This window comes from Marmota marmota, unplaced genomic scaffold (genome assembly GCF_001458135.2).
Source record: "Marmota marmota marmota unplaced genomic scaffold, marMar, whole genome shotgun sequence".
NCBI classification, from domain to species: Eukaryota; Metazoa; Chordata; class Mammalia; order Rodentia; family Sciuridae; genus Marmota; species Marmota marmota.
In genome coordinates this window covers 8,004,892-8,030,819 of record NW_025999949.1, presented here as the reverse complement: position 1 = coordinate 8,030,819, position 25,928 = coordinate 8,004,892, and the positions used below count along the sequence as shown (strand labels likewise).

Below are 25,928 nucleotides of genomic sequence, written 5' to 3'. Positions count from 1 at the left end.
GATCAAACCCAGGGCCTCATATATGCGAGGCAAGTGCTCTACCACTGAGCTACAACCCCAGCCCTCTTATTTTATTTTTATTATATCTCTATTTGTTCATCAAATATTCTTTGAATACCACCTTTGGCTAGGCAATACTATAGGCCCTGAGAATGGCAGCAAATGACAGCGAATACCTATCCATCTCTAAGTTACTGATGTATTTAATCTCCACCAGTTATTCACCAAAGTCCACTCATAGACCCTCCTCCCTTTCCCATCCTCATATCTCTAAATCCTTTTTGTTTAAGCTCTTTAAATTATGTATCTATTTTCATGTGACCAACTGCTGATTTTAAGTACATTACTCCCAACAATTTTGAATTAGGTAAACATAGGGTTCAAATCCTAAATTCAATTCAAATCTTGGACCCAGTACTAATGGTTAAGTATAACCATTGGTAAGTTTCTGAAATACTCTCACTTTTTTCACAAATAAAATGGAAATGATAATCATACCTTCTTCTTAGAGTTTTTGTGAGATTAATGCATATAAAGTGCTTAAGTTACCTGGCACTTAACAAAAACACCATTGTTAATGACTTCTTTTTATCTCCTTATTCTCGGTAAAATTTATCCTTTGTCTTATCTCCAGATGTTTCAGTAGAACATCTCTAACTTGTCAATTAACACTACTTTTTGGATAGCTACCTAAAACACTAAATATCCCAAATCATCATCATTTTCTTCTCTCACATGTTAGCTCTTTTTATAAATCTCTCATTTAGATCATTGTCACTATTATTCTTTAGGTCACTGGAGTTAAAAGTTATGAATTTCAGTGTCTCTTAATCCTATAGGATCAGTCACTATTGCAACTTTGCAGTGTTTTGAGTTGATGAGACATATTTTATTCATCATAATATCCTCAGTTGTAATGTCAAACCAATGCCCAAGAACACTTGCTGAGTGAAAAAGTAAGTGAATGAATAAATTAGAATTAAGGAAGATGAGAAACTAATTAGAGGTTAAGGACAAAGAGCAGATGGAGAAGGGTCAGTAGCTGTAACGCTGGGAAAGGGAGGGCAATTTAAAATTTATAATCTTGGAGGGGAATCAGTTCCGAGGAATGACATACAGGGTCGCTGGCTGTTGTCAAGTTAGAAGGGAGCCCTCAGGAGAGGCGGTTGTCTTGTTTCATATGTTCGCATAGGCATGTGTGTCTCCGTTCCTTTCACTCTGAGGAAGTACATGAGTAGTTTGCCCTTTGAATGACAGTTGTTTCCATTGCTTTCATACCCTTTGGCCATTTGTGCTCCAAATGTAATGCCACAGGGAAAACATTGAGGTTTTTCCTTTAATCAGAGCTTAGTCCTATGTCTCCACCGCCTGCCTGCTGTGGCTGTATCATATCCACACCGTCAGCCAACCTTCAAAATGCTTTACTATTCAGTTGCTGCAGAATGGTGTTCCCCATAGCCCAGCCCTTGAATAATCAACTGCCACATCCATGCTACAACAATTCCAGTGATTGCTCTCCAAAGATCATCCCATCACAGATGCATTTCCCTTCTAGGGTGGACTCTAGGGAAAATGAATCAGTTGTTTAAATAAATGCTATTACATTTAGAATAATTGAAATAAGCCTAAGTCTTTGAAAGATTTGGATAACTTTTCCACATGGGAAAGAAATGCTTGTCACAGTCAGAAGGAATACAGTATGTCATGTTCTCCTCTTATTGTTCATGACTAAAACTTAAGCAAATAATGTGTTCTCCATGTGCTGAGGACCAAATTTTGCCCCTCATGTAGTATGTAGCCATCAAGAATAATTATCATAGTATGTAAATATCTAGCAGTTATGAAATAAAATATGAAATAATGAAATATTTATATATATATACATAAACTTTTTAAAAATTATATTACCCAAACCTTTAATCTTATATTACCAATACTAAAATATTGAAAAAATGTGAGTTATGCTTTAAACATAAAATGGCCTAGTTTTAGAAACTTTAGTAGCATTTTAAAAATTTAAACTTATACAAGTGCCTATTTCCATTTAAGATGTTGATTTTTAATTTTTATACTCTGAGACTGAATTTTCAGCTAGCTGATCTAAATTTTTACAAGGAATTGATGCATCATTGATAGAATTTGATCAGAAGTAACTCAAATATGAATTATGGGAAGAAATAAGCAATATGTCTGAATTAATATTTTCCCAATGTAGTTCTTTTTCTTGCAGGTCTTTAGACCTATTTTCATTTTGAAATATGTCAGATACATCCTCCTTTAAAATAAACATATTTCCCCCCTGCCTTTCTTTTCCCTTCTTCTGCCAGGTATTTTGCAACATGGATGTGAATGGGGGAGGTTGGACTGTCATACAGCATCGTGAAGATGGAAGTCTAGATTTCCAAAGAGGCTGGAAAGAATATAAAATGGTAAGATGGGAGAATTTATGGTGGTGTTTGATGTTTTTTTCACAAAGTTATCTTCATCAGATTATATGATGAACCTTTGCATTTTTAGATGCTTTCAAGTTAATTTAAGAATTAAAATGATGCTTACATTAAGGACATTATTTTCATTAGACACAAAACACTCATAACTCATTTTGAGTAAATGATTTCCATGTGTGCATCAGAAAGAGAAATGTATTACTATAATTATTTCATGAACTGCTGTGGATTGTCTGGATCCATTCCTATTTGAATGAGGGTGGGGGAAGCCAGAACTCAGATCAGGCAGGATGGGTGTCCTGCCAGGCAGGTATTAGTAATGGCCTCACTCGGGGCTGGCAAGGTGTTGCTGCTGTTGAATGAGTTCCTCCACGAGAGCTTTCATGTGGCTCCTCTGGACTTCTCTGAGTACCCAGGGTTATCAGGCCCTTCCTGTCACAGTTGGCATCCCCACGAACAGGAGATACTTTTAGTCTCTTTTTAAATTTTTAATTTGTTATATATGACAACAGAATGCATTACAATTCATATTACACATATAGAGCGCAATTTTTCATAGAAATGGCACAGAGACATCTCCACTGCTTTCTATTGGTCAAAGTTGACCATGGGCCCAGACAGATTCAAGATGAGAGGAGAACACAAAGGTAAGAAAGGAAAGACTTTGTTCATTGGTGCCTCTAAAATAAGAGCAGCCATACCACTGTCCTCTCAATAGTCATTGCCAACATTCTTGTAGCTGATGTTTTCAATCCTTAGTATGTGCTGGTCTTATCTAATTTTTATATCAAACTGATTATTTAATACTATCCCTATTTTAAGAGGAAACAGATTAGAGAGACCAACCTTTTCAAGGTAACATAGCAGATGATTTAATTAATCCATAATCCAATAATCTCATATTCAGTGCCTAAAATATTGACTATTAAAACCTGCTGACAGAATGTCAAATCACAGTAAAAGATGAGGATTTCCCTTAATGAGTGAATTCTCATTATTTTATGTGTAACATTTATGAATAACTTTGTTTCGAACTCTTGACAAATTTTTCTCTCTGAAGGTGAAAAAAAATGTGACGGAAGTTCTATACTAGAAAAGTTCCATCTAAGTACCTTGTAGACAGTGTCAAACCTGTGGTTGGTTGAAATTATAGTTCACCAATTAGTAGGTTCATAGTTGGTTTAATATCATCAAACAAAGGGGTTTTAGTTCATGAATGGTGCTCTCTAGGGCTGTCACTTTATATAGCAGATTTTTATGAAATACTCAGCTAAACTCTTAGCATGCAGTTTAATTAACAATTTGGAGGGATATGAAGTTGAAATCCAATGTCTTTAATGAATCATAGACTCAAGATAGAAAGGTAGGCTGAGACCAACAAGACAGAATTCCATGGAGAGACTGGTGTGACTCAAAGTTTTTTTGTATTGTTGGCTGCTGAAAAACAAAGATTAGTGTACTTACTCTACATTAGTAGCAGGTTATAGGGCACAAAAAATGCAGAATTTACTCTAAGATGTTTTCAATTCTGGAGGTTTTTAAGTGGACAATCCTAAGAATTACAATCAATATGTGAAGAATCTGGAAATCATGTATGGAGCAAGTGAATGGTTTGGATTGTTTAACCTGAAGAAATATTTGAAAAGAATTAGGCATAGTCCTGTCTGATAGCTACCTAATTAACTAACTGGATGGAAGCATGTAGTACCGGAGCCTCCTACACAAAATGTATACTAGGGACCAGCAGCATTAGCATCATCTGGGAGCTTAGAGAAACACAGGACACCAAGCTCCACCCCCCAAAAAATTACTGAACTAAATTCCACATTTCTACAATACTTTAAGGGGAGTTCTATAATGAATGGGGAATATAACATAAAAGCAAAATTTGACTAAGTAAAAGCAAAACTCTCTAGTGCTAAATTCTTTCTAACAATAAATGGACTTTCTATTCAGGGGCAAGTCCCCTCCCTCATCAGTGTAAGCACCCAAGTAGGAGATAGATCCTCGTTTTTCAGTTTGGTTATGGAGAATTGGAATGGTAGTCAGGCTAGATTCTAAAACCTTTTTCTATTTACATGATTCTATAAACATACGGGGGTGGGAATTAGACCTAAGTTCTAAAAATGGACTTGAAATATGCATGTATTAGTAGGTTTATTCTTTACCCCACTATTTCTAAGTGGGTTGAGTTTAGGCAAATCTCATACACATACATTAGCTCTCTCATTCATTAAAATGGGACAACGATTATACATTAGGAGTCTTTCAGGGATGCTGTGGAGATTAGTAATCATATTAGTAAAGCACTTGGGCACACTGAATTTTTAATAAACACTAGCTGTTATTATTATTATTATTCAAGATTAAAACATCAAAGTCTTCAAAACATTTGTTAATTTTGCCCAAAGTATTATTTTGTTAACTACTTTAACTCATGAAAATTTTCACCACTAAAATGGGATGTGAAGAAGTTATCCAAGAAGTTGAACAATTGATATAGGATCAAGCAAATCTGAAATGCATTATTATTAAAATTAATGATAATGGAAAATGAACATAAAGTTGTCATCATTGTGATTTTCCAAAATGGTGAATTATTAGCTGTAAACATCTGCTGCCTTGGCAAGCCAGGCACATTAAGTAAGAGATACTGACTTGTTAAATATGGAATCGATTCATGTCTTGTAAGTATTTACCAAACAAATGAATCTACTTTTAAGCAATTCTTTTTTGTTATTGGAGCAAGACTGGGATTATTCTTTAATCATAGTTTTTATGCAGTTTGTCCTTATCCCTTTTCTGAATATGAAAGATTATTATGCTTTATTCAAACTTGAAATATTTATCACCTCAATGTCAATTTTTCATGGTCAGGAAATATAATCAGCTCCAAAATTGTAAAACATTCTGGCAAAAATGAATCTGAAGACTTTTTTAAAAAATTAAAATAATTCATCTTATGTCACAAGTTGGTAATATTCATCAAAACACATGGTAAAAAGTGTTTCATCTGTTTTCTTCAGAGCCTTTTTTTTTAAAAACCTAAAGACAAAATAACACAATTCTACCACAAATGGATATGGTCTCCTTAATGTCAATTCTTGTCAATCACACCTATTTCTATTCCCTGCATCAAGATCAAGTGAACCTGCAGTCCATTTCTTCAGCTTGGGGTGCACATCCTTGGGGGAAAACAAAGACTTCCTGGCCTGCACCCGCTCCTCTTCAGTCTTCCCCCTGTACTGTGTGTGTGTCGGGAAGCTACACTTCCTTGGACACTGAGTGTAGCTATAATATTTCATCCCGCCCTTTCTGCCTTACTTCTCTCCTTCCCTTCTCTCTGGTTGATATCTGTGGGTTGTCTCTTGCCCCACAAGGTTTGTGGAATTGTGTGTTACAGTTATCAACCCATGAAATTACAAATATGTATTATATATTGCTATCTTTAAACTTCTCTCAGCATAAGAGGTTTGCAATTTATTTGGTTCTGGGCATTGGCTTTAATCCTACAAAAAAGTCTTTTACCCGAGTTTTGTTTTCACTTAACCTTTTTTTAGGAGGAGATGCACCAAATCTGGTTTATAGATTTGTAAAGATGTTTGCTAAGGGAGAAGTCAGGAATGGGCTTTTATTGGAGACATTTAGGGACTGATATTAGCTCCTTCAAGTCACAAGGGCACCATTTAGCAGCCTCCAGTAATAACACTTACAGCAATGCTTTTGCATATAAAGCCCACTGAAGCTTGGAACCCCAAATAGTACCCTAAGTGACCTAACTTTATAGTAAGCAGTGGCTAATGCCCTGGAGACAAACTTGCTTTGTATTCAAACCCTCCCCCGCCCCGCAACAAAGCTTCCTTTGACACAAACATTTAATTCTGAGCATCATACCTTCTGGGAGTTCTTTATTTCTGGAAAGAAAATAAACACACATTTTTAACCGCATTTTAAACATCTTCAAAATAAAAAGAGAAAAATGCTCAAGAATTTAAAAATTATGAAATAAACAGTTCTTCTGCTCTTTCTTGAGCTGGAAGTCTCAGCAATTAGTGTAGATGCTTTTAAATGACTCTAATTGTGTATTACTGCACCTTTGGAAAGCCACTTTTCAGGCCTATTTTCTTTAATCATTTATATGAAAAAAGTTGAAACTCATAGGACTTGTACCCATTATGATAAATTAAGAGTTCTTATCATTGCTTTCACTAGGAGTGCATATCAGAAATAGTTGTGGAGCTCTTTAAAAACAGAGGTGATTTAGTTTCCCCATGGAGATTTGGATTTGGTATGTCTGAGGTGGACTTATTGAAACCCTGTCTGGTTTCAATTTTGTTTCTTCTATAAAAAGTCAACACTTCCTGTGATCATTATGAGACAAAACAAATAAAGTATCAGAGACAATAATTTTATTAACTTGGAAAAAGCACAAGCCAAAATTGAACATTTCTGCAGGTTTTGTCAAAAACTAATGAATGTTGATCTTTCACCTACATGATTTTTTTTTAAATAAAATGTGCCTCTTAAGGCCATTTTAAAGTAAGTATTATTATTATTATTATTATTGTTAAATTCTAGTATATTTTGCCCTTTTATTAAACTCCCAGAGGAGAAATGAAATTGATCAGCAATGGATCTGAATTGTGTTATCAGAATCTTTTATATGATTGTAACTGACACAACTAAACATAATAGTTTCATGAAACTATATGACATAGCATCCTTGGATTTTACTCAAGAAAAAGAAGAAAATCTATTTTTATAACTAACATTTATTTATTTACTGCTATTTTTAACATCAGCACAGTATTTTGTAAAGCTTCAGTTTTTATTTTTATGGATGTTGCAGGATATTTGAGCTGAAATACGAACCTGTGGTAAACTGTTATATGCAATAGTGTATAAACCTGTACTTTGAGATGTGCATCAGTGATTTCAGTAATTTAGGCATGGATTTGTTTTTTGTTTCAGACAGTCCTGCTTATATAACCAAAACTTGCTTCCTGATATGGAGGGATTTTATGCCTGCCCTACTCTGATAATTTTGTCTGATAAGTATAATCTAATTTGCATCTGAATAGTAATTCCACCTTATATTTATATGGTTCTCCACCTTTGGTTCATAGCAGACTCACCGGTGAATCCTTTTAAATATCCAAATCCCCAAGCCCACTTCAGACATTCTAAATTCAATCTCCATGGAGAAACTAAGTCATCTCTATTTTTCAAAAGCTCCACAGCTCACTCTTTGTTCCTTCCTCCTTCCCTTCCTCCTTTCCTTCCTTCCCTCCTTCTTTCCTTCCTTTCTTCCTTCTTCTCTCTTTCTCGCTCTCTCTCTCTCTTTCAATTTAACCCAGTGGCACTTTGCCCGTGAGCTACAGCCCCAGCCCTTTTTATTTGTTGTTTTGTGACAGGGTCTTGCTTAGTTGTAGAGGCTGGCCTCCAACTTGCCTCAACTCCCTTGAGCATCTGGAATTTCAGGAGTGTGCCACCAACCCTGGCTACTCCACAGCTTTTTAAGATATGCGCCTCTAGTTGAAAGCAACTATCAGAACTAATCATTTATTAGCACAAGTATAAGACCTTAAAATTGCCTGTTTTGTAGATTTTAAACATGTGGAACATGGAGAAAGAGCGATTAAAATAATAGGACCAAGGGAGAGTTGAAGGGGAAAGGTCCTCTTTTAGAATTGAGAAGCAAAATTGAGGAGGTCTATACTTTCATTTGTACCAGTTTAATCCCAGTTATAGTCAGTGGGCTTTAATTTTTCATTTGGTAATTAATTTCTTGGATTAAAATTATAGTATTTTTTGTATACACAAATAATCAACAATACATTAGTCTCCAGTGTCTAAAAGCCTTTTAAATAATTATCTCAATATTCCCCTTGTTAATTTTCAGCAAAGACAAGACCCTGGAATGTTTTGTTCCCTTTCTTACATGGAATAGAAAGAAGTCTGCTTACTCTCAAAGAGCACATAGTGTCATGGAAGAAAGGCAACCAAACAAAATGACTAAGTCTTGTGATATGTCTTCTAACTATAACAACAGCAACACCTTTAGACTTTTGTTATGTGGTTTTCCTGTATCAGCACTCAGTCAGGTGCCTTAGGCATATTGCATTCTTACAATGTTGTATGTGGAATGCTCTAGATTACTGTTTTGCAGATAAGAAAACTGAGGCTTCGAAATAAAGCAGAAAATCCCTTAGTAAATATGTCTCAGAGAAAGGCTTTGAATTCGAGGAGAGATAGGAAATGGAGGTTATTTAATTTAAACCAAGCCTTTGTTCCTACACATCAGATGGGCGGTTGTGCCTGATAAACTATCCAATAGACAGCTTAGTAATGTGGGAACCCATTCCCATTTCCCCTTCTTTTGCATATTTTTCATCTTTATGATGTAACAGCTGTTTCTGCTTCACTGCATTTGGCTATCAGAAGGGTTCCTCCCTACATCATCTAACGGCCATTTTGATTCATGGCAGTCAAATATTTTGCTCATTTGGACAGTTTTTTGGGAAAGTGCATGAAATTCAATTTTGGTTTCTAGAGGTCAATCCCACCACTTTCTTTTCAGTTGCTTCTTTCTGAAAGAAGAAAAAGCAAACTGTTTAGAAAGTGGTTATGTCCCTCCACTCGGGGGGATACACAGTCCTGCATGCTGAGACAGGGACCAGCTTTTGTAGGAAGGACTTTAATGCTTGTTCATTTCTGAAGCTCATCCGAGATCACTGCACTTTTCCCTGGGGAAGCTGGAGAGTTTTATTCACACAAGGCTTTCAACAGCATGGAAATATGTGACCTAAAACTTAACACTTCATCATTCCCAGCCTCTTTATTCACATCTAGTATAATTGCTGAATCCCTTTTCAATGACTACACAGAAAAGGGAATCATCAAGTGGCCATAGGGAGAGTTCTGGCATGTCTGAGCTGAGAAGAAATGCAAAGAAAACCCCAGTGGTCTTCTTTTTCTTCCCAGGGAATGCTGCAATAAAGAAAGTGTTAATTCTTTGACTTGCAGCCCCCTGTAACTTTTTGTTCTGGTTGTGCATTGGAAAAGGTAAGCTTTGCTCTTTTCCTTGGTATGTAGCACCAGCTGCCTTAAGAATATATAAAATTCTTAGCATGTTCAAAATTGCTCTAGTATTTCCTGCCACTATGGAACTTTTGCAAAGTGTGACTTGAGTATCTTAGGAGCAGAGAAGCAAGTTATTCCAGCCACTGGAATAAATGCAATGAATCCTGTAATTTTGCTTTGAGCTAAAGGTAGATGATCTTCAGTACAATTTGAGTCAAGGATGTTCAATTAATCAAGAAACTAAGTTAAACTGGGGAAATATTTTAAAAGTGTGCATACATATATAACACATGTCATTTTAACTTTAAATATAAAAATATTTGTTCATTTACCCACTTTTTAAAATGTAAGACCAAAGTGTGTGATTTGGGGTCAATGGTTTCTCTATAAAACTTTCTCATAAGAGAATATACCCAATGTCTGGTTTCATTTCTGTAAAATAGAACAGTACTTAAAGACATATGCAGAGTAATATAAAATTTAAAGTCCTCTAAAATTCCATTATTCGCAGTCTTATCAGGTTCTCAGCAGCACTTAATTCAAAAAGATTTGAATGATTTGTTTTTATTGAGCAAGTCTACATATTTAAATTAGATTTTATAAAAACCCTCTTTCCCCACTAATATTTAACCCATTTGCATAACACATTATAAACATCACCACCATAATAACAGAACTGGCAAAAAATGGTTATGGTACCAAACACCACGGCTTTTGGCCAGCAATTCCATTGGCAGAGGCAGCAGTGTCCCGTGTAGTTAATGCAATTTGAGTCCACTCTGGGCACCAGCACAAAGAGGAATGGAGAACATTGATTCGTTGCTTAGTTTTGTTAAAGGAGAAAGCCATTATGAAAACTTCTCTTGTAATTAGACTCTATAAAACTGATAAACATTAAGTGTGAAAGGAAGAAAAAGTTTTCTAAATTCTGTCATCTATACTGAGAAAACAAGAACTGCCATAATTATTTTAGCACTTTCCTCATGGATTAGACATTTATTAATAAATACCTCAGCTAACCAGAATTTGTTTCTTTGTGAAACATTGGGAGTGTGTCCTGTCATTACTGAATTTCTTTTAAATGCGTGCATGACAAATTAAGGACTTGATTCAGATGCAGATTCATGTGTCTTGTTCTCAGATATTTGATTCAATGGAGAGCTAGGTATTTTTGTTTTTAACCAGAACTCCAATGGTGATAATTCAGTGGGGCAGCTGAGACTCAACCATATTGTTCACACACACACACACACACACACACACACACACATTTAAGATTACTTCTTTGAGTGTGAATGTAAAGTGCTATAATATTTGTCTCCCTAGCTCCCTATATGGATCTCCCATCTGTGTCAGTAAAACAAATATGTAGGCCAAGAATTGAACTGATCTTCAAGTATTATTAGGCAATACTTTCTTAGACAATTCTGAATATCCCAAATCTAGAATGCCAGCAGCTCCTTAGGGTTCTTTATTTCCCTGTCACCAACATCTCCAACACTTAGAGTTGGCTCACATTTGGGGACCACTTCTCTTTCCTCCCACAGAGAAACTATTTTGAGTACTTAACAGCCATGACTGGGATTGCCCCAAAGAGAAGAACAGAGCCATATTGAGATTAAGAGGCACAATGGTCAGCCATGTGTACTTACTCAGCTCTTACCAGTCAGCCTTCCAAACCTACATTCATGCCAGTGGAGCAATGTGAATGATTATGGTTGCAGGCTTACAGATTTTCTTAATAATATTAAAAAATAAGAATGCAAAACTCCTCAAATCAGAGGTCTAATAATCCATAAAGTATAGGTATATAATTGGACTCCTGAATAGACACAAAACAGTATTATTAAATAACTTGTCTGATTCTACCCTGATAGTCCTCAATGAAAAAACACTACTCTGATAGTACTCAAATTATATTCAAAAGAATAACCAGAATTTTAGAAACATATTTGAAAGCAAATGGAATCGAGGAGGGTTTTCTGGTAAAACCTATTGATCAAATTCATTTAATCCAAAAATACTTTATCCATATATATATTTGATGAACACAGATTTTCCTATAATGAGAATTAGACATAAGCCTCAAATGGAAGCACGTATAACAGAAGACTATTAAAGTAAATCAATATTAGAAAAAATCAGTGTGTAAAATTCTGAAAGAAATATCTTGACTTTAAAAGATAGTATTTTTTTTTAATTGTTACTTAGAAAACAGGCTAAACATGAAAAGTTTCCCTCTGGAGTAACAAGTTCATGTCCATCTTCTTTCCCAGGGTTTTGGAAATCCCTCTGGTGAATATTGGCTGGGAAATGAGTTTATTTTTGCCATAACCAGTCAGAGGCAGTACACGCTAAGGATTGAGTTAATGGACTGGGAAGGGAACCGAGCTTACTCACAGTATGACAGATTCCACATAGGAAACGAAAAGCAAAACTACAGGTAAGTCTTGTTTCATTCAGCGTAGTACTTGACTACCTTTGATCTAGCCATTTAGGAATATTCGTGAAGAAGCCTGAAAGAAAATGATGAAAATCATCTTTCAAAATGAAAAAAAAAAAAAAAACCAAATCAAAACACTAAAGACTTCTTACATCTTACTTTTCATAGACTGACTACCTTTAACATTGGCTTGAATTCTAGTGAATGATGAAATAAATCTGAAGTATAATATGGTTGTTGGTGTTGTTTTAGTTATTGCTATGAAGTGTACTGGTTCATACATGTAAGATTCATAACAGAAGTGACTACAACTCAGTGGCTTGAAATAATTAATTTCTTCCCTCTACCAAAGCGTTTTTTTGTTGTTGTTGTTCTGCTTTCTTTATCTTCCTTAAATTATTATTTTTCTAACTATCTTGAAGGTGACAAGAGAACAATTTAAATATTTTTGAGTGATTATAAAAGAGGAGATGAGACATAACTAAAAGGTACTTTTTTGTTTGTAAATAATAATAAAAGGGTGAAAATAAATCCAAATAATAACATACATATACAGAATGCATCACTGGGATATAAAAATAGCCAAACTATACACTTAATTTTAGATGTTTCTGAATTGATTTTCAATTAGCACCTTTCATGCTAGAAAAATTAATTAAAACTATGGTTATGAAAGCAACATGATGTATAAATTTATTCCTTATTGTGGTATTTCTAAGTTCCAAGAATTCTATTAGGCACTGGGCATTTGGTGGTCTCTAGTCATACAGACCTCACAGTCAAACTGTATTGCTAAGTAGTCATAAACACCTGACTGCTATTCCTGGAGAACAAGGAGAATATTTTAGGTGCTCTTATATTGCTATCCATTAATGTGATACTTGAAATGTCCTCCATTGTGTGTGCCTCAATTTTATAATTAGTAAATCGGAAATACAATGATTTTTTTTTTTTAATTATTGGTACTGGGGAAATTTAACTCAGTATTGTGACTACACCCTGTGTGTCTTGGAATCATGATTGTATACATTAAAAGGATGGCACATTTCTTCAAGCAAATTGCAATGGTAGCAACCAAATCTTTGTGCTTTTTGCCAACCAGCATAGCTATCTCCTTGTAATGGGACTGTTTCTATTTCTTGTCTTTTTAAGACATAATATTCTTTAGGAATTTAAATCTTCATCTCTTTCATGGCTCAATTCATTTTCTTTCAATAGATTACATGTAGAATTGGATCCCTGGAGACATAATAATAATTTTCTTAATAAATAGTGATGATGTCACCACAACAGAGGGTGAGAAATAGATCTAAAGGGTGGACAGTCCCATGGGAGAGCAAGGGTCTACTTAATAGCAATTTGAGAAACCAAAGATGAGACATTTATAAAATGCAATGGGGTGGAAGAAGAAATGTTTCCAAGGAGGTCAATATTTTGAGAGTTTTATAACAAGAAAAACCACTGTAAAACATCAGGGGTACTCTTATGTAAATGTTTTGACCTGAAACTTGAAACTAAGTGAAACTTGGCTAATGTCATACAGCTTGACAATAGGACTTGCAAATAATTAGTTTGGTCTTTTTCTAGGCTCCTGAAGAATTTGCTTTGGTTCATTTCCAGAATGTCTCTCAATTCTCTATAGGTGGTGGTGGGAGGTTAGTGGGGGGAGCTATGTATGTGTGCATACATGCATGTGTGGCTGGGATAGTGTTAGGGGAACAAGGAGTGTCTAGGAAGGTTTAGGAGGAGAACTGGCATCTGTTGTAGGGATTGGATGTGTGGTGTGAATGCTATTTTGCCATCTGCATGAGGAAGGAACACTGGCCTCCTCTTGGAGTCCCCCCTCCTCTGGCCCCTGCTGCCCTCCTGAGCATTTTCTCATTCTCTCAGCATCTATGATTCCATTTCCTCACCCATATGATATGGATCTATGACCAGAAAGGAAGTCTTCCCAGGTAGAGTGAGGTACACACTCTGGGATTTTCACTTACCTTTCTTAAGAAATTTGCGAACCTTGAGAATCAGGATTATAAAGCTAAAAAGTTACTTAACAATTTATTTCCCAATCTCTGTTTTGGGGGGAAAGAAAGCTGAAGTCCAGAAAATAGACAACACTTTTCCCAAGGAATGAAAAAGACTTTTGCTTCCTGCCTAGTGCAGCATAGTTTCTGCTGTCATGCTGTTGTAGTGACCTCACAGATGGCAGATCTGCAACCATTACTTTCTCATGCAATTAAGCCCAGGATTCACACTGGTATCAAATGAGAAATCAGAACTCATTAAAATATAATGCTTTTTCTGGTGGAGGGTTAAAGGAAACATACTATAGAATGCTGTCATTCACTCTTTCAAAGAAAGGGAGGGTAAGCTTAAAATGGAAAGCTAACACCTGGAGATTTTCTCCCTCCCTAGGCCACCACTGCTTCTCCAGGGTCAGTGGCACCACCTGTGGCCCCAAGTTGCAACTCCAGCCATTCATCCTTGCTTGGAGGTACTCTTCTTCCATTCCTCTCTCTTTGTTCTGAACTGATACCCCTTCCTTTGTGATAAATTATTTGCTAAAATCATTTAGCAAAATGATTTTGACACTTTAGTTAATTAATCCTCATAGTGACTTTTTGACATAGGTATTATTAGACCCATTTTAAAGATGTGGCACTGGAGGTACATGCCTATAATCCCAGCTACCAGGAAGGCTGAATCAGTAGGATTGCAAGTTGGAGGCCAGCCTGGGTAACTTAATGGTACCCTGTCTCAAAATAAAAAATAAAAAGGACTGGGAGTGTAGTTCAATGGTAGAGTGCTTGCTCAGAATGCATGAGACTCTGAGTAAAACCCCAGTACCACACACACACACACACACACACACACACAAAAGGAAACTAAGGTTTTGATCCACTTACCTCAAATTCAACTAAATTTCAACTTTAATTCAAAACTATGGAATGCATGCCAATTTTTTTTTTATATTTTTTCCATTTTCCAGAATTTTCTTCTTTTGAATTAAACTTAGAAACTTCTCAAGTTTTCTTGTTTAAAAATATTCTATCTTGAAATTTCTATCAATTGTAGTCATAATAAACAGACCAAATTCAAAAAGAAAAACTTTTCTCATGCTCTTAACATATTATGAGTAAGGATTGTGAATGGATAGATAGGCTTACAAATGTGTGTGTGATACACATGTTTTCCTTTTATCCTCTGAGGAAACTTCAAATGATTTTCTCAGATAGAAAATAAAATTTATAGAACCCAAGAGAATGTAAAGGAGAAAAAATAATAATGTAAGAGTGTCATGATAAACATATCATGTGAAATAGCACACAATCAATGTGAAGTTATTAAATACCTCCCCTGGAGAGGTAGCATTATCCAGAGCCTCGTCATCTAACACCCAAACCATTATGGAGCCTTTCTGCCTCTAGTCTTGATATTCTTCAACATTTCTTCCACACTGTTGCTTGGGTGATTTTTTCCAACAATCAGACATGATTCTTCATCTCCATCATAGATTTGGATAACATTCAAATATCTGCAAGTTAAAGTCTGCCACTAAGACTCTTCATGATCTGGCTACTACCTACTTCTCCTGCTATTGCTGCCATATACATCCTCCAACTTTATCTACTAGATTTCCTCTTCATTATGATTATGTTCTAGTAACTTGCAACTTGCAATTTCCCTAAGCACTTCATGCCTTTGTTTAGACTATCTCCTTGCCCTACATACATAAATCCAACTTTATCATAAAGATATGTCTTAAAACTTACAGATTCTCTCTTATGCCAGGAACTTTTCTTTGATACCTACTATGGCAGAGGCTGTGATGTGTCAACCCACTGCCCCCTTCAGAGCCAAAGCACTCCTTCTCCCACCTCCCAGGAATGCTGTTGATGGACAGCTTCCAGCTGGGGTCCCCTCTCTAGGTATTGGTTATGGCTGAGAAGAATCACATCACCCACGGAAACCCCTCCTTTCTGCCAATAGATTTCATCTAAGGAGAGATGAATACAGAAATGTAAAACCCTTCTTGCCTCAATTGGGGACAATTTTGAATGACTGGTAAACGTCTACAGTTCCACTTGAGATTAGCTGAGGTCTTTACTCCCTGTGATTGTGTGTGAGTACTATTTTCCCTTTGTTCAGTCTTGTCTCTTTTGCTCTGCCACAGATCCTAAGAGCACTCCCCTCTAAAAGGTCCCTATACTGAGTTTCCAGAGAAGTACATCACCCTTACTCTCCAGCCAGTTTAGATTTTATGCTCCCATTGTTCCGTAACACTCTATGGATAAGGATCTGGGATCCACACACTATGATGTCATTAACAAGTGTTTATTAAGTAACTTTCTCTCTGTGTGTTCTAAGCTTCTAGAGTATAGAAATCATCTTTATCATAATTCAAGACATATACCTATTAGCTAAATTATTAAGAGTTGATAACTAATATAGGGTGCCTATGTACTACATATACCAGATGTCTTGTTTTCAAGAAACTTGAAACATAGTATTTTGCACAAAGTCACAGTTGCTAATATGATGGACAGTTAGAATTTTAATTTTGGTCTCATAACGACCCACCATACATATGGCCATTCCCCCACAAAGGGAAATCCAATAGCTAGTTTGGGGAATTAAATTAAATTTCAAAGCACATATTCTAACATATAATATATGTTTCTTCTAAGCTCATTTTTTTTATTTAATAATTTCAGTGTCTATAGACTCATTAACTCATGTCTCTGACTCTCAATTTTCTGTCCCCAGGAATTAAAATATTTGTAATTATTTGTATAGCCCCAAAATTATTTTTTTGAACAAAATCACCTTTAGGTGTGCATTTCTTTTCTATTTTTTATGGATTTTGAATTCTTTAATAAATTATTAATTTTTTTATGTCTCTAATAAATACTTGAGAGTTTTATCAATTCAGGGATTAAAGCAACCTTTTACTTCTAATAAAAACTTTGCTTGTCCTAAAACAGAGTTAAAACAAATACATAATCACCAGCACCACAACAAATACAACTGGAAAGTAACAGAGTAATTGTGGGGTTGAAGAGATGTTATGGCTACTGGAAAAAAGTTCTGGCATAAGAATCAGAGATGGGAGGCTGTGAAGAAAACTGACTTTATCATCTGTAAGATCAACATGGCTGTGACTGTCATGCTTTCTCAGAAACGGGGACCATGGTGACTCCCAGGGAAGTCTGAGTTACCAAGCACATTCAGTCACCAAAATGGGACCATGAAAGGGGTACTCTGTGAAGAGCTATTGTGTTGGTGTAGAGCATTCCCCATGCTTGTGCAGACAAGCATCTTGTGGTGTGTCTGGAGCTATTGCCATCATCAGGAAGCCAAGCTGGATGCTAAATGGAAGAGAGGATAGTGTGGGGACTGCCAGGCAGCTCTATCTGATGATGTCCCTAGAGTTGGGCCACTTCTTCCCTTCCCAAATCTCATATGAAGTCCACTTTGCGGCCCCATCTAATACATAGCTATGAAGGCAAGGGAATTTGGGAAAGAAGTTCCCAGATTAACGAGGTTGACAGTAGCACAATCTGCCCCATATCTTGGAAGAATCACCAATACTTGTATACCTCAGTTTTATTATCTTTAAGTAGGAACAATATCCTGTAATTAGATGGAGTATACAAACATGCTTTGTATTTATTAAGCTTAAATGCCCTACCAATATAAAAACTGTTTAGATTTTAAACACAGTTTTATCACAACCTATAAATCTATTATTGATTCATTAAAGATTCTAATGATATATTCTATATTGAAACAAACTTCTTTTGTTGCTTGGTAGTTATTCATCTATTTATTTGGATTCAAGTTTCTAAGCCAGGTTAACTCATTAAATTTGTGATCTTCTTTTGTCATCTTGAGCTAGACCAAGCTACCATAAATCCCCAAATGAACCAAATGTTAACATTAATTAGTCAGTCATTATTAATTAAGTGATTAGTTAGTCATAAGTTCATAAAAATAATATTTTTAAAGACTCCAGTTTTTCTCAGAATTTTTCTTTCTAGATTTATCTGATGGTTTCTACCTGATTAAATTCAAATTAAATATTTTTGACAAGAATGTAAGTGATATTGTATAACTTCCTATTCTCTTACATCCAAAGTCATAAAAGACCAATTGTTCCTTGATTGACTGAGCTAATTTTACTTCATTTGTCAAGGTTTGCGTTCTGTTTACCCAATGGAATATGTACTCTTCTCAAAAAACAAACAAACAAAAAACCTTATAAATGATTATAATGTATAAAGTACATAAAGCTGATCAGTTTTGAAGTATTTGTGGGAACTTGTCTGTCACTCTGATCCTTCTCTTACTAGGGACAAGCACAGCAGAGCACAGTTTAAAAATGATTGCATTACATTATTATAACTAAAAACACAACTTGCCAATCAGAAATAAAATTAATTATATATTTTACATATTTTTTTAGTTGTTGATGGACTTTATTGTCTTTATTTTTATGTGGTGCTGAGAATTGGACCCAGTGCCTCACGCATGCTATGCGAGCACGCTACCACTGAGCCACAACCCCAACCCCAAATTATATTATTTTTAATAAAGAAACAAGCTAAGTAAAAATTCTCTAAACTTAATGTAATAAAAGCATAGTTTTAATGAATATATTTCATTAGAAAGTATATGTGGTTTTTCTTAAATCTTGGGCACAATTTTTTGTAATATTTGTAAGTGTTAATTAGTAGATCCTATATTACAGAAGAATGAGTATGTCCTTTAACCAATAAAAAATTTGAATTAATTAAGTCTGAATGACAAAAGCAACAATTCATAATACCCCTGTTATAATGAGTAATCTGGCTATAATGTTGATAGTACACATTTGTGGATATTTACATTTTATTATTAGCATACCATTTGTTGGGTATAATGATACTTCTAGGTTATAACTGACTAATTGATAGCTATCAGAAAGCCTTTTTCTGGAAGATTCCACATGAGAATGTGAATAGACTATTTGGACAAAAATTGTGAAAAAAAAAACTATTTGAAAATAATTTGGCTATTTAGTATAATTTTACACCATGTTTATTTTTTAGCCTACATCTTTATTGGGAAGTAATTTGATGCAATGTATAAAACATTGTACTGGGAATTCAGAGACACAAATAGACTTAGGTTTGTAGTTGCTTTTCTGCATGACCTGGGACAAATTGCTTCACTTTTCCAAGCCTTAGATCCTCAGGAGTAAAATGAGGAGGTGAGGCTAAAGTTCTTTCCAATTTCGCAACCATTTAAAAAAAAAAAATTGAAGTACTCTGTTGTCCTGTGTGTATTTCAAGGACAAAACAATTTCATGTGGACTGAGAAAAATTCTCTTAAGCCTCCTAATGTAAATTGGAGCCCTGCATTTTTGTAGGTATTGGAAAAGTTGTTTCATTTATTTTAGTAAAATGTTTCTCATTTCTCTGATCCTCCGGGCTACATGGTCCTGGCTGAAACCAGTAGCAGATATATTGAAATGCAGGACTTTTTTTTTTTTTTAGCAGTTATAGAATGAACATAGTAAAAATATGTATGAAGACGTTCCAGCAGCTTCAAAATTCTTAAAATCTCTGGCATAGGTTTTCAAACTCAAACTTTTACACAGTTTTATTTGAATTTACAAATTTACAATTTGAATTTACAATCAATTTGGTAGGTGTATACTTTTATTTATTTTCGATGTGGTTACTTCCTAAAGCCTAGGAGGAATTACTTTAGTAAACAAAATTTATACTTTACACCTCCTGACTGAGATGAAGTATTTATGAGGAAACAAAACAAAACACTTTCTAAGGTCTTCAGAGGCTTGGAGAAGGCAGAGTCTTACAAAGTCACTTTCCTCAGGTCTTCTAAGTGTCAGAAAAATCTCTTACTTTTAATGAAGATTAATATCAGTCTGTAGAGTCTTGGATTTTCCCAGGCCAACAAAAACAAGTGTCCCAGTGCTGTTTGTTAAGTCTAAGGATTCCCAGAGGATTTCTGCTACAGAATAAATAATTTTAAGGCTCAGATAACTGCCACCCTGGAAAGTTGCAGGTAGACCCATGTTGCAAAAACCAGCTGTTACAAAAACCAATATTGGAAAGACACCTGTTCCAGGAAATAGTGGAAGAGATGCCCTATGAGCCACTGCTCTAGAGTCCCCTAGTGCTATCCATCACCACAGTGGTGCAGCTGAGCATTCACATGAGTACATATATATGTGTGGGAGAGACAGGGTAGGGAATGGATAGTAGATAGCCAGCAAACCATCTCAAGGCCACAAACACAGCATATACTGAAGATGAGTATGAATAAGGAGCATTGATCAATTTGGGTAGGTTGGAAAGACTCACATGGAGTAAGTTAAGTTGACATAAGTTTTAGGCAGGTTGGAATTAGCTGGGGAATAGTTCAAAGTTGCAGGTAGAAGAGAAGAAGGAATAGCACATGTGGAGGCTGAGAAGTGAGACATAGCATGCCTTAGACAAATGGCAAGTAATTAGGAGTTGCTTAAGCAAAGGTGGAAGGGGGCAAAGACGAATCAATCATGAGGCTAAGAGCGAAGGAGGCCAAATGACCAGCAACACGTGGAAGACTTAGGACTAGTAAGGAGCGATGGGCTCTGCAGCGGCCCCTCTGAAATGGTCTTTTCTTACATTGATTTCCCCCTCAATATTCTGAAAACACTATTTATTAAATATGGGTGGGGACAATGTGCAGAACACATCCCACAGCACTGAGCCCCTGTCCTTCAAGAGCTTAATCTCTTTGCCTGAATCAACTTTCTTTATCCTGGAAGTTACAGCTCAATCTGTAGAGCTCTTCATTTTAGAGTGGGGAAGGAGCCCTTCTAGGAGCTACCCCTGTGTTCTCTATATATATCTTTGTCCTGTCCTTATCACACTACGTGGTGATAATTGGCTGTTTCCTGTTATTAGTCTGTCACTTTTAGAAGGACAGGGACTTCACAATGTATGGCATGTGCCTGCCAAGGAAGCACTTCTACTAAACATAGAAAAGCACATCAATGAGAAATATTTTTTTGTACATTCCATAAATTAGATTCGAATATTGAATTCATTAATCTGGATGCCAGAAATTCAGAGACGAACAAGTTAGTCAAAGTTTCTGCTCTCTTAGGTTTATGGTATAGGATGAGGGCATATGATAATAAAGTACTATTTTCTTTAGTTTCTGGGACTGTTGCTGGAATGAGATTCACTTCCTGGTCTATTTGACTCCTGGTGTTTCTGTTTCTTTTATCTTTACTTTCAAGTGATATGTAAGGATTTCTGTATTGCATGATGCCAGGCAAATTAAATTATTCATAAAATAGATACACAGCATACCTTGTTCATTGCTCTTTTAACTGAGCATGTAACTTTATTAAATCACTCTCTTAAAAGATGTTCTATCTCATTCATTTGAAATCTGAGCCTGCATTCATTCATATATCTAGCCAGCCAACTGCCAAATATTTATTATGCGGCCAGTATTTTCCTGGCACTCTATCACTGATTTCTAAACTTGACTGTGATACAGTCAGCTAGGATGCTTGTTTGAAATAAATATTTTTAAATTCCACATCTAGAGATCCTTATCTTGGTGATAATGGTCTTGGAGGTCAGGAACGGGTCCTTCTTCTCTGGTGTTGAAGATTAAACACCTGAAAAATGCTGAGGCAAGCGTAGAAAGCAAGTTTTATTTAAGTAAGAGGCAGCAGACTTCTTGGAAGAGAAGGGGCTGGCAGAGCTGGGTGTCAAGGGTGTGGGTGTGTCTTGCTCTTTTATAGATCCCAGAACCCCTTACCTTCTCTTTCTTCTTCATGTATATGCCTAAGGGCAGGAAGGAACAGGGGCACAGGGGGTTATCTAGAAACCCATCGTGCCAGGAAGCTCAATCCCAAACCCCTAGGTTAGCTGTTAACAACCAATTGTTCTCTATTTGATAACCAGCCATCATCCTTATTCATTACCTACACTGACTGCTTGACTTTCCCCCACTGCCTCAGTTTGCTGAGGAATGTGACAAATGCTGACCCTTCAGACCAGGTAGGACTACAAGCAGATTTTTTTTTTTTTTGCAAAGAAAGCATATGGGAAGGTCAGTTGAATGGGCTCATTTTATACAATTATTCTCTTAACCTCGTGTTCCCACCATCCTCATCTATCTATCCCCTTATACTAGGATACGACCTAGGTATCTCAGTCTCCTGAGTACATCAAGATGATGCTGATGCAGAAATAGTATTTTAGTAACACTAAATACTTGCTACTCTTGGAGGCTACTCATTAAGGAGAAGGAAGCAAACCTAGAAGTTGACTTAAACATTTCAGCTGCAGTGTGTTTTAGCATGTCTGCTTGATTTCTTTTGTTTTCTGTGTTCTTTGATCAAGGAATCATAGTCTTAAAAAAAATTCAATGTCACTGTGGACCTGCTCCCCCAAATAATGAAGAGACACAAAATTTTGCTTACATTTATGTGTGATTCAGCTCTACACTCACAGTCTGTAGTAAGAACCCTTGAAATTAGGGTATAGTTGGGTACTAAAGAAAGTTGATCAATCCTATTGGGGTGAAGGATGGTTGAGGCCTATCAGAGGAGAATGAAGGGAATCAAGAAAGGCTCCATAGAGGGGAAGCCCCTGTGATTTGTGAAGTAGCACCAAGTATTTATGAGGCAAGCAGGAAAGATGGTGGCAGAGGAGGAAGGGGCTTTGATTTCCAGCCAGAACAAGGGATGTGGATAAAAACAGAAGTGGGAGGGAGCCTGCCCTCTGTAGAGAGCAGCAGATGTCTTGGTAAGCAGGGGTTCATTGTGTTACAGTTAACAGGGCCCTAATCCATGGTGAGGAGTTGGATCTCATACTAATTGTGAAGAGAAATAAGCACCCTGATGATTTTGGTCAACTTAGGAATCTACTTAGGCACCCTGGAGTCTTATTTACTGACCTCATTGTAACACATTGTCCAAATACAAGGGAAAGTGTTTTCTCTTTGCAAAAAAAAAAAAAAAAAAAAAAAAAAAAACCTCAGATAATATCTGTCAATGATTTTTAGCATTCTAAGCAACCTTTCCTCTCCGTCTTCCCCAGGGGAGGCTGGAAAGAAAGCTCCTTTAAACAGAAATAAAAATTAGAACAAATCTATCTCCCTTGAACTTGTTTGTACTGAAAAGTGCCAATTTCAATTACATATTTTCCAAGATCCTGACTTAATTTTTGGTAGAAGAAGAAAACCAATTGAAATCTCTGCAATAGTTGTTGGCTTGCTCTTTGAAGCACTAGAGGAGAATCCATCCAGTGAGCCACCGACTCAGAGCTGATGCTATCAGTCACATATTACCCCAGGGGAATTGAAATGTTTAAGGGACTGCCTGTGTTCTTTACCAGGGTCTTTTTGCCACATCATTCATCTTAGCATTCAATTTTTTATGTATTCTTAGAAAAGGGAGGGGGGCTGGAGCCTATTTTGTTTTGAACTGAAAAGAAATAATTGCTATACTGTGTATTTCTGAACTTTGGAAAATGTAGCTCCATTGGCACAAATCTCATGAAAAAAAAATATTTCAATATATACAATGAGTGTGTTCTCTCCGGATTGTGCAAAGACAACCAGTGCTTGGGCTCACTATTTTCCTTGGGGGAAGAATTTATCATGAGTTTTGAACACATGCAAGCATCATGTCTGCATTGAAAAATACTGAGAACTGTATTTTGCTGTCATTTTGAAACAGGAGTCACTTGCAGCTGTATCAAGAATTTAAGGAAACCTGAATTGTTAATAAACTCATTTGGTTAAAGTTTGTAAGTGAAGGGAGAGACATTGAAAATGTATGTCATCAAAAGTTAGATGAAAAATCAGTGTACAATTTATACATGGAGAGTGAAAATTACCTAAAAGAATCATATTAGAGACAGAGAATAAATGAAACTGGATTTTCCAAAGCTTCTCATTAGTTGGGCTGAGGTTTTCTCTAACTCTGGAAATTTATCTTTCTAATCACAGTGTGGATCCAGGATCATCATTATCACAAACATTTTTTTCACACTTTCACATCTGCTGCATGTATTTAAAGATAAGTAGTATACTACCTCAGGGCATCGGAGGCTTACAAAATAAGACAGCATAATGGGAAGGCACATGTGCTGAAATGCTGATGATTTCTCAATAACCCAATTCCCTATGAGAAAAAGTAGAAATAATCGAGGAAGATTTAATGTGATAAAGAAAGTTTGCAGGAAATAGACCTGAGAATTAAAGGGTAGGTTGTCCTGGGTAGTCTTTCTAGGGATTTTTTCCTAATATCAGATAAGAGTAAACAAAGAAAATACACGTGCTGTGCTGTATTCAGCCAGCAGAGCTCCCTCCTAGCAAGAGACACATACCAAGGTAGTGTTCTCAAAAGATTGGAATTTTAGTTTATTAAGGAATAAATATTTGAACTAGGTAGTCAGCAAACAAGCAACTCTTTGCTTCTTGTTCCTTGAATTTAATATTTTGTTTATTCTGTATAAAATGAGAAATTTCAAATGATATGGCACCTTATGGATTTGAGGAAATTGGTGGTTTTCATCTTTAATTTCTTCAGCATGTTGCCTATCTGCAGGCCTTGGTTAGCTGTGTCTATATCTCTTCATTTCCATTACTGTCAGTACACTATTAAGGTCATTAGTTTATACTTGTTTAATTCAGACTCAGTCACACATATGACTCATGTGTACTGAGCCACATTTCCCTTATTGATGAGGGAAATTTCAGTTGTTTGATTTTTTAATTAATATTCAAGTACTTACTCTGCCTACATGCAGCAGTCTTTTTAAAGACTTATATGTATTATCTCATATAATATCCATAATAATACAAGGGGACATTACTGTTGTTAGAGGCATTTTACAGATGAGGCAAATGAGAATTAGAAAGGATAAGAGCTAGATTGCAAACTCAGAGGACTGAGCTTCAAGCTTTATTATGTCCTATTATCATTCCAGATATAGGTGTACATGGCACCTGCTGCCCTTTGTAAGTTAATGGTTTATTTATTTACTTGGTGTGTGTGAGCTAGATGAAGGAAAGGATCAAGAACTTTAGTCAATGACTTTATTGTCAATTATTTCTTTCATTCATACTTATTTTGTACTGAAACACCTTTATCTGCTGGATCTTTAGTTTTCATATCCCTATCATATCTTTAATTCTTAGTCAAACTATGCCTTATCAATTCCTGTTTTAGCTTTTGCTTTTCCTTGTAGATTTATAATGATGCATGTGGATGATTGCCATGCAACAGTTTGTCTTGGACTTGTATTCTTGTACTTTTTCAAGTACACTGACTTTGCTTCTTGTATTTTCTTATCATTTCTAACATATCCATTGATAGGCTCTTGAGAACAGGTAAATAATTCTACTTAATTGTAGATAGCTGAGTTGCAGAATATATCTCCAATACATGAAAAAGTGTATGGTATGCTGAGTTTAGCCTCCTCCACTAGAGATGACAGTACCAGATTCAACATTGAAACACAAAACTTCTATCCTCCAACAAAGAACATAAAACTTTTGAAACAGATTCCAAGATGGAATGACTGGGCTGCAGAGGAAGTTATCCAACAGAATAGACACTTCTATAGTTATAGGTTCCTTTTTAAAACATGATGGTCTCATTTCTCATTTGGACTCCAGTACTTATGAGTTGTTTTTATCAAGCTTTTGTCTATTGGAAGCTGCAAGCTAATAATGAATATAGCAGAGCCCCAATATGACTAGAACAGACAACAATTCATTCACATTGGACAAATCTCAAATCAGGAAAAGTAATACCAGTGGGACTTGAATTCTAAAAGATAATTGCATTGTTAGTGTTAAAATGTTTCTACATACAAACCATCTCTTAAATTATTTGTACTCTTAGTTCATAATTGATTCAATAAACATTTATA

General features: G+C 35.8%; 1 protein-coding gene across 4 annotated transcripts in view; it reads left to right on the top strand.

The window, feature by feature from the left end:
- The window catches only part of Angpt1 (angiopoietin 1), a 228,026-nt gene that overhangs the window by 176,716 nt on the left and 25,382 nt on the right, over positions 1 to 25,928 (top strand). For all 4 annotated transcript variants that reach the window (XM_048802014.1, XM_048802012.1, XM_048802013.1 and 1 more), the window contains 2 exons: positions 2,328 to 2,429; positions 11,807 to 11,973. In XM_048802014.1, the coding sequence (XP_048657971.1) occupies positions 2,328 to 2,429; positions 11,807 to 11,973 (269 nt within the window). The remainder of the gene's footprint in view (positions 1 to 2,327; positions 2,430 to 11,806; positions 11,974 to 25,928) is intronic.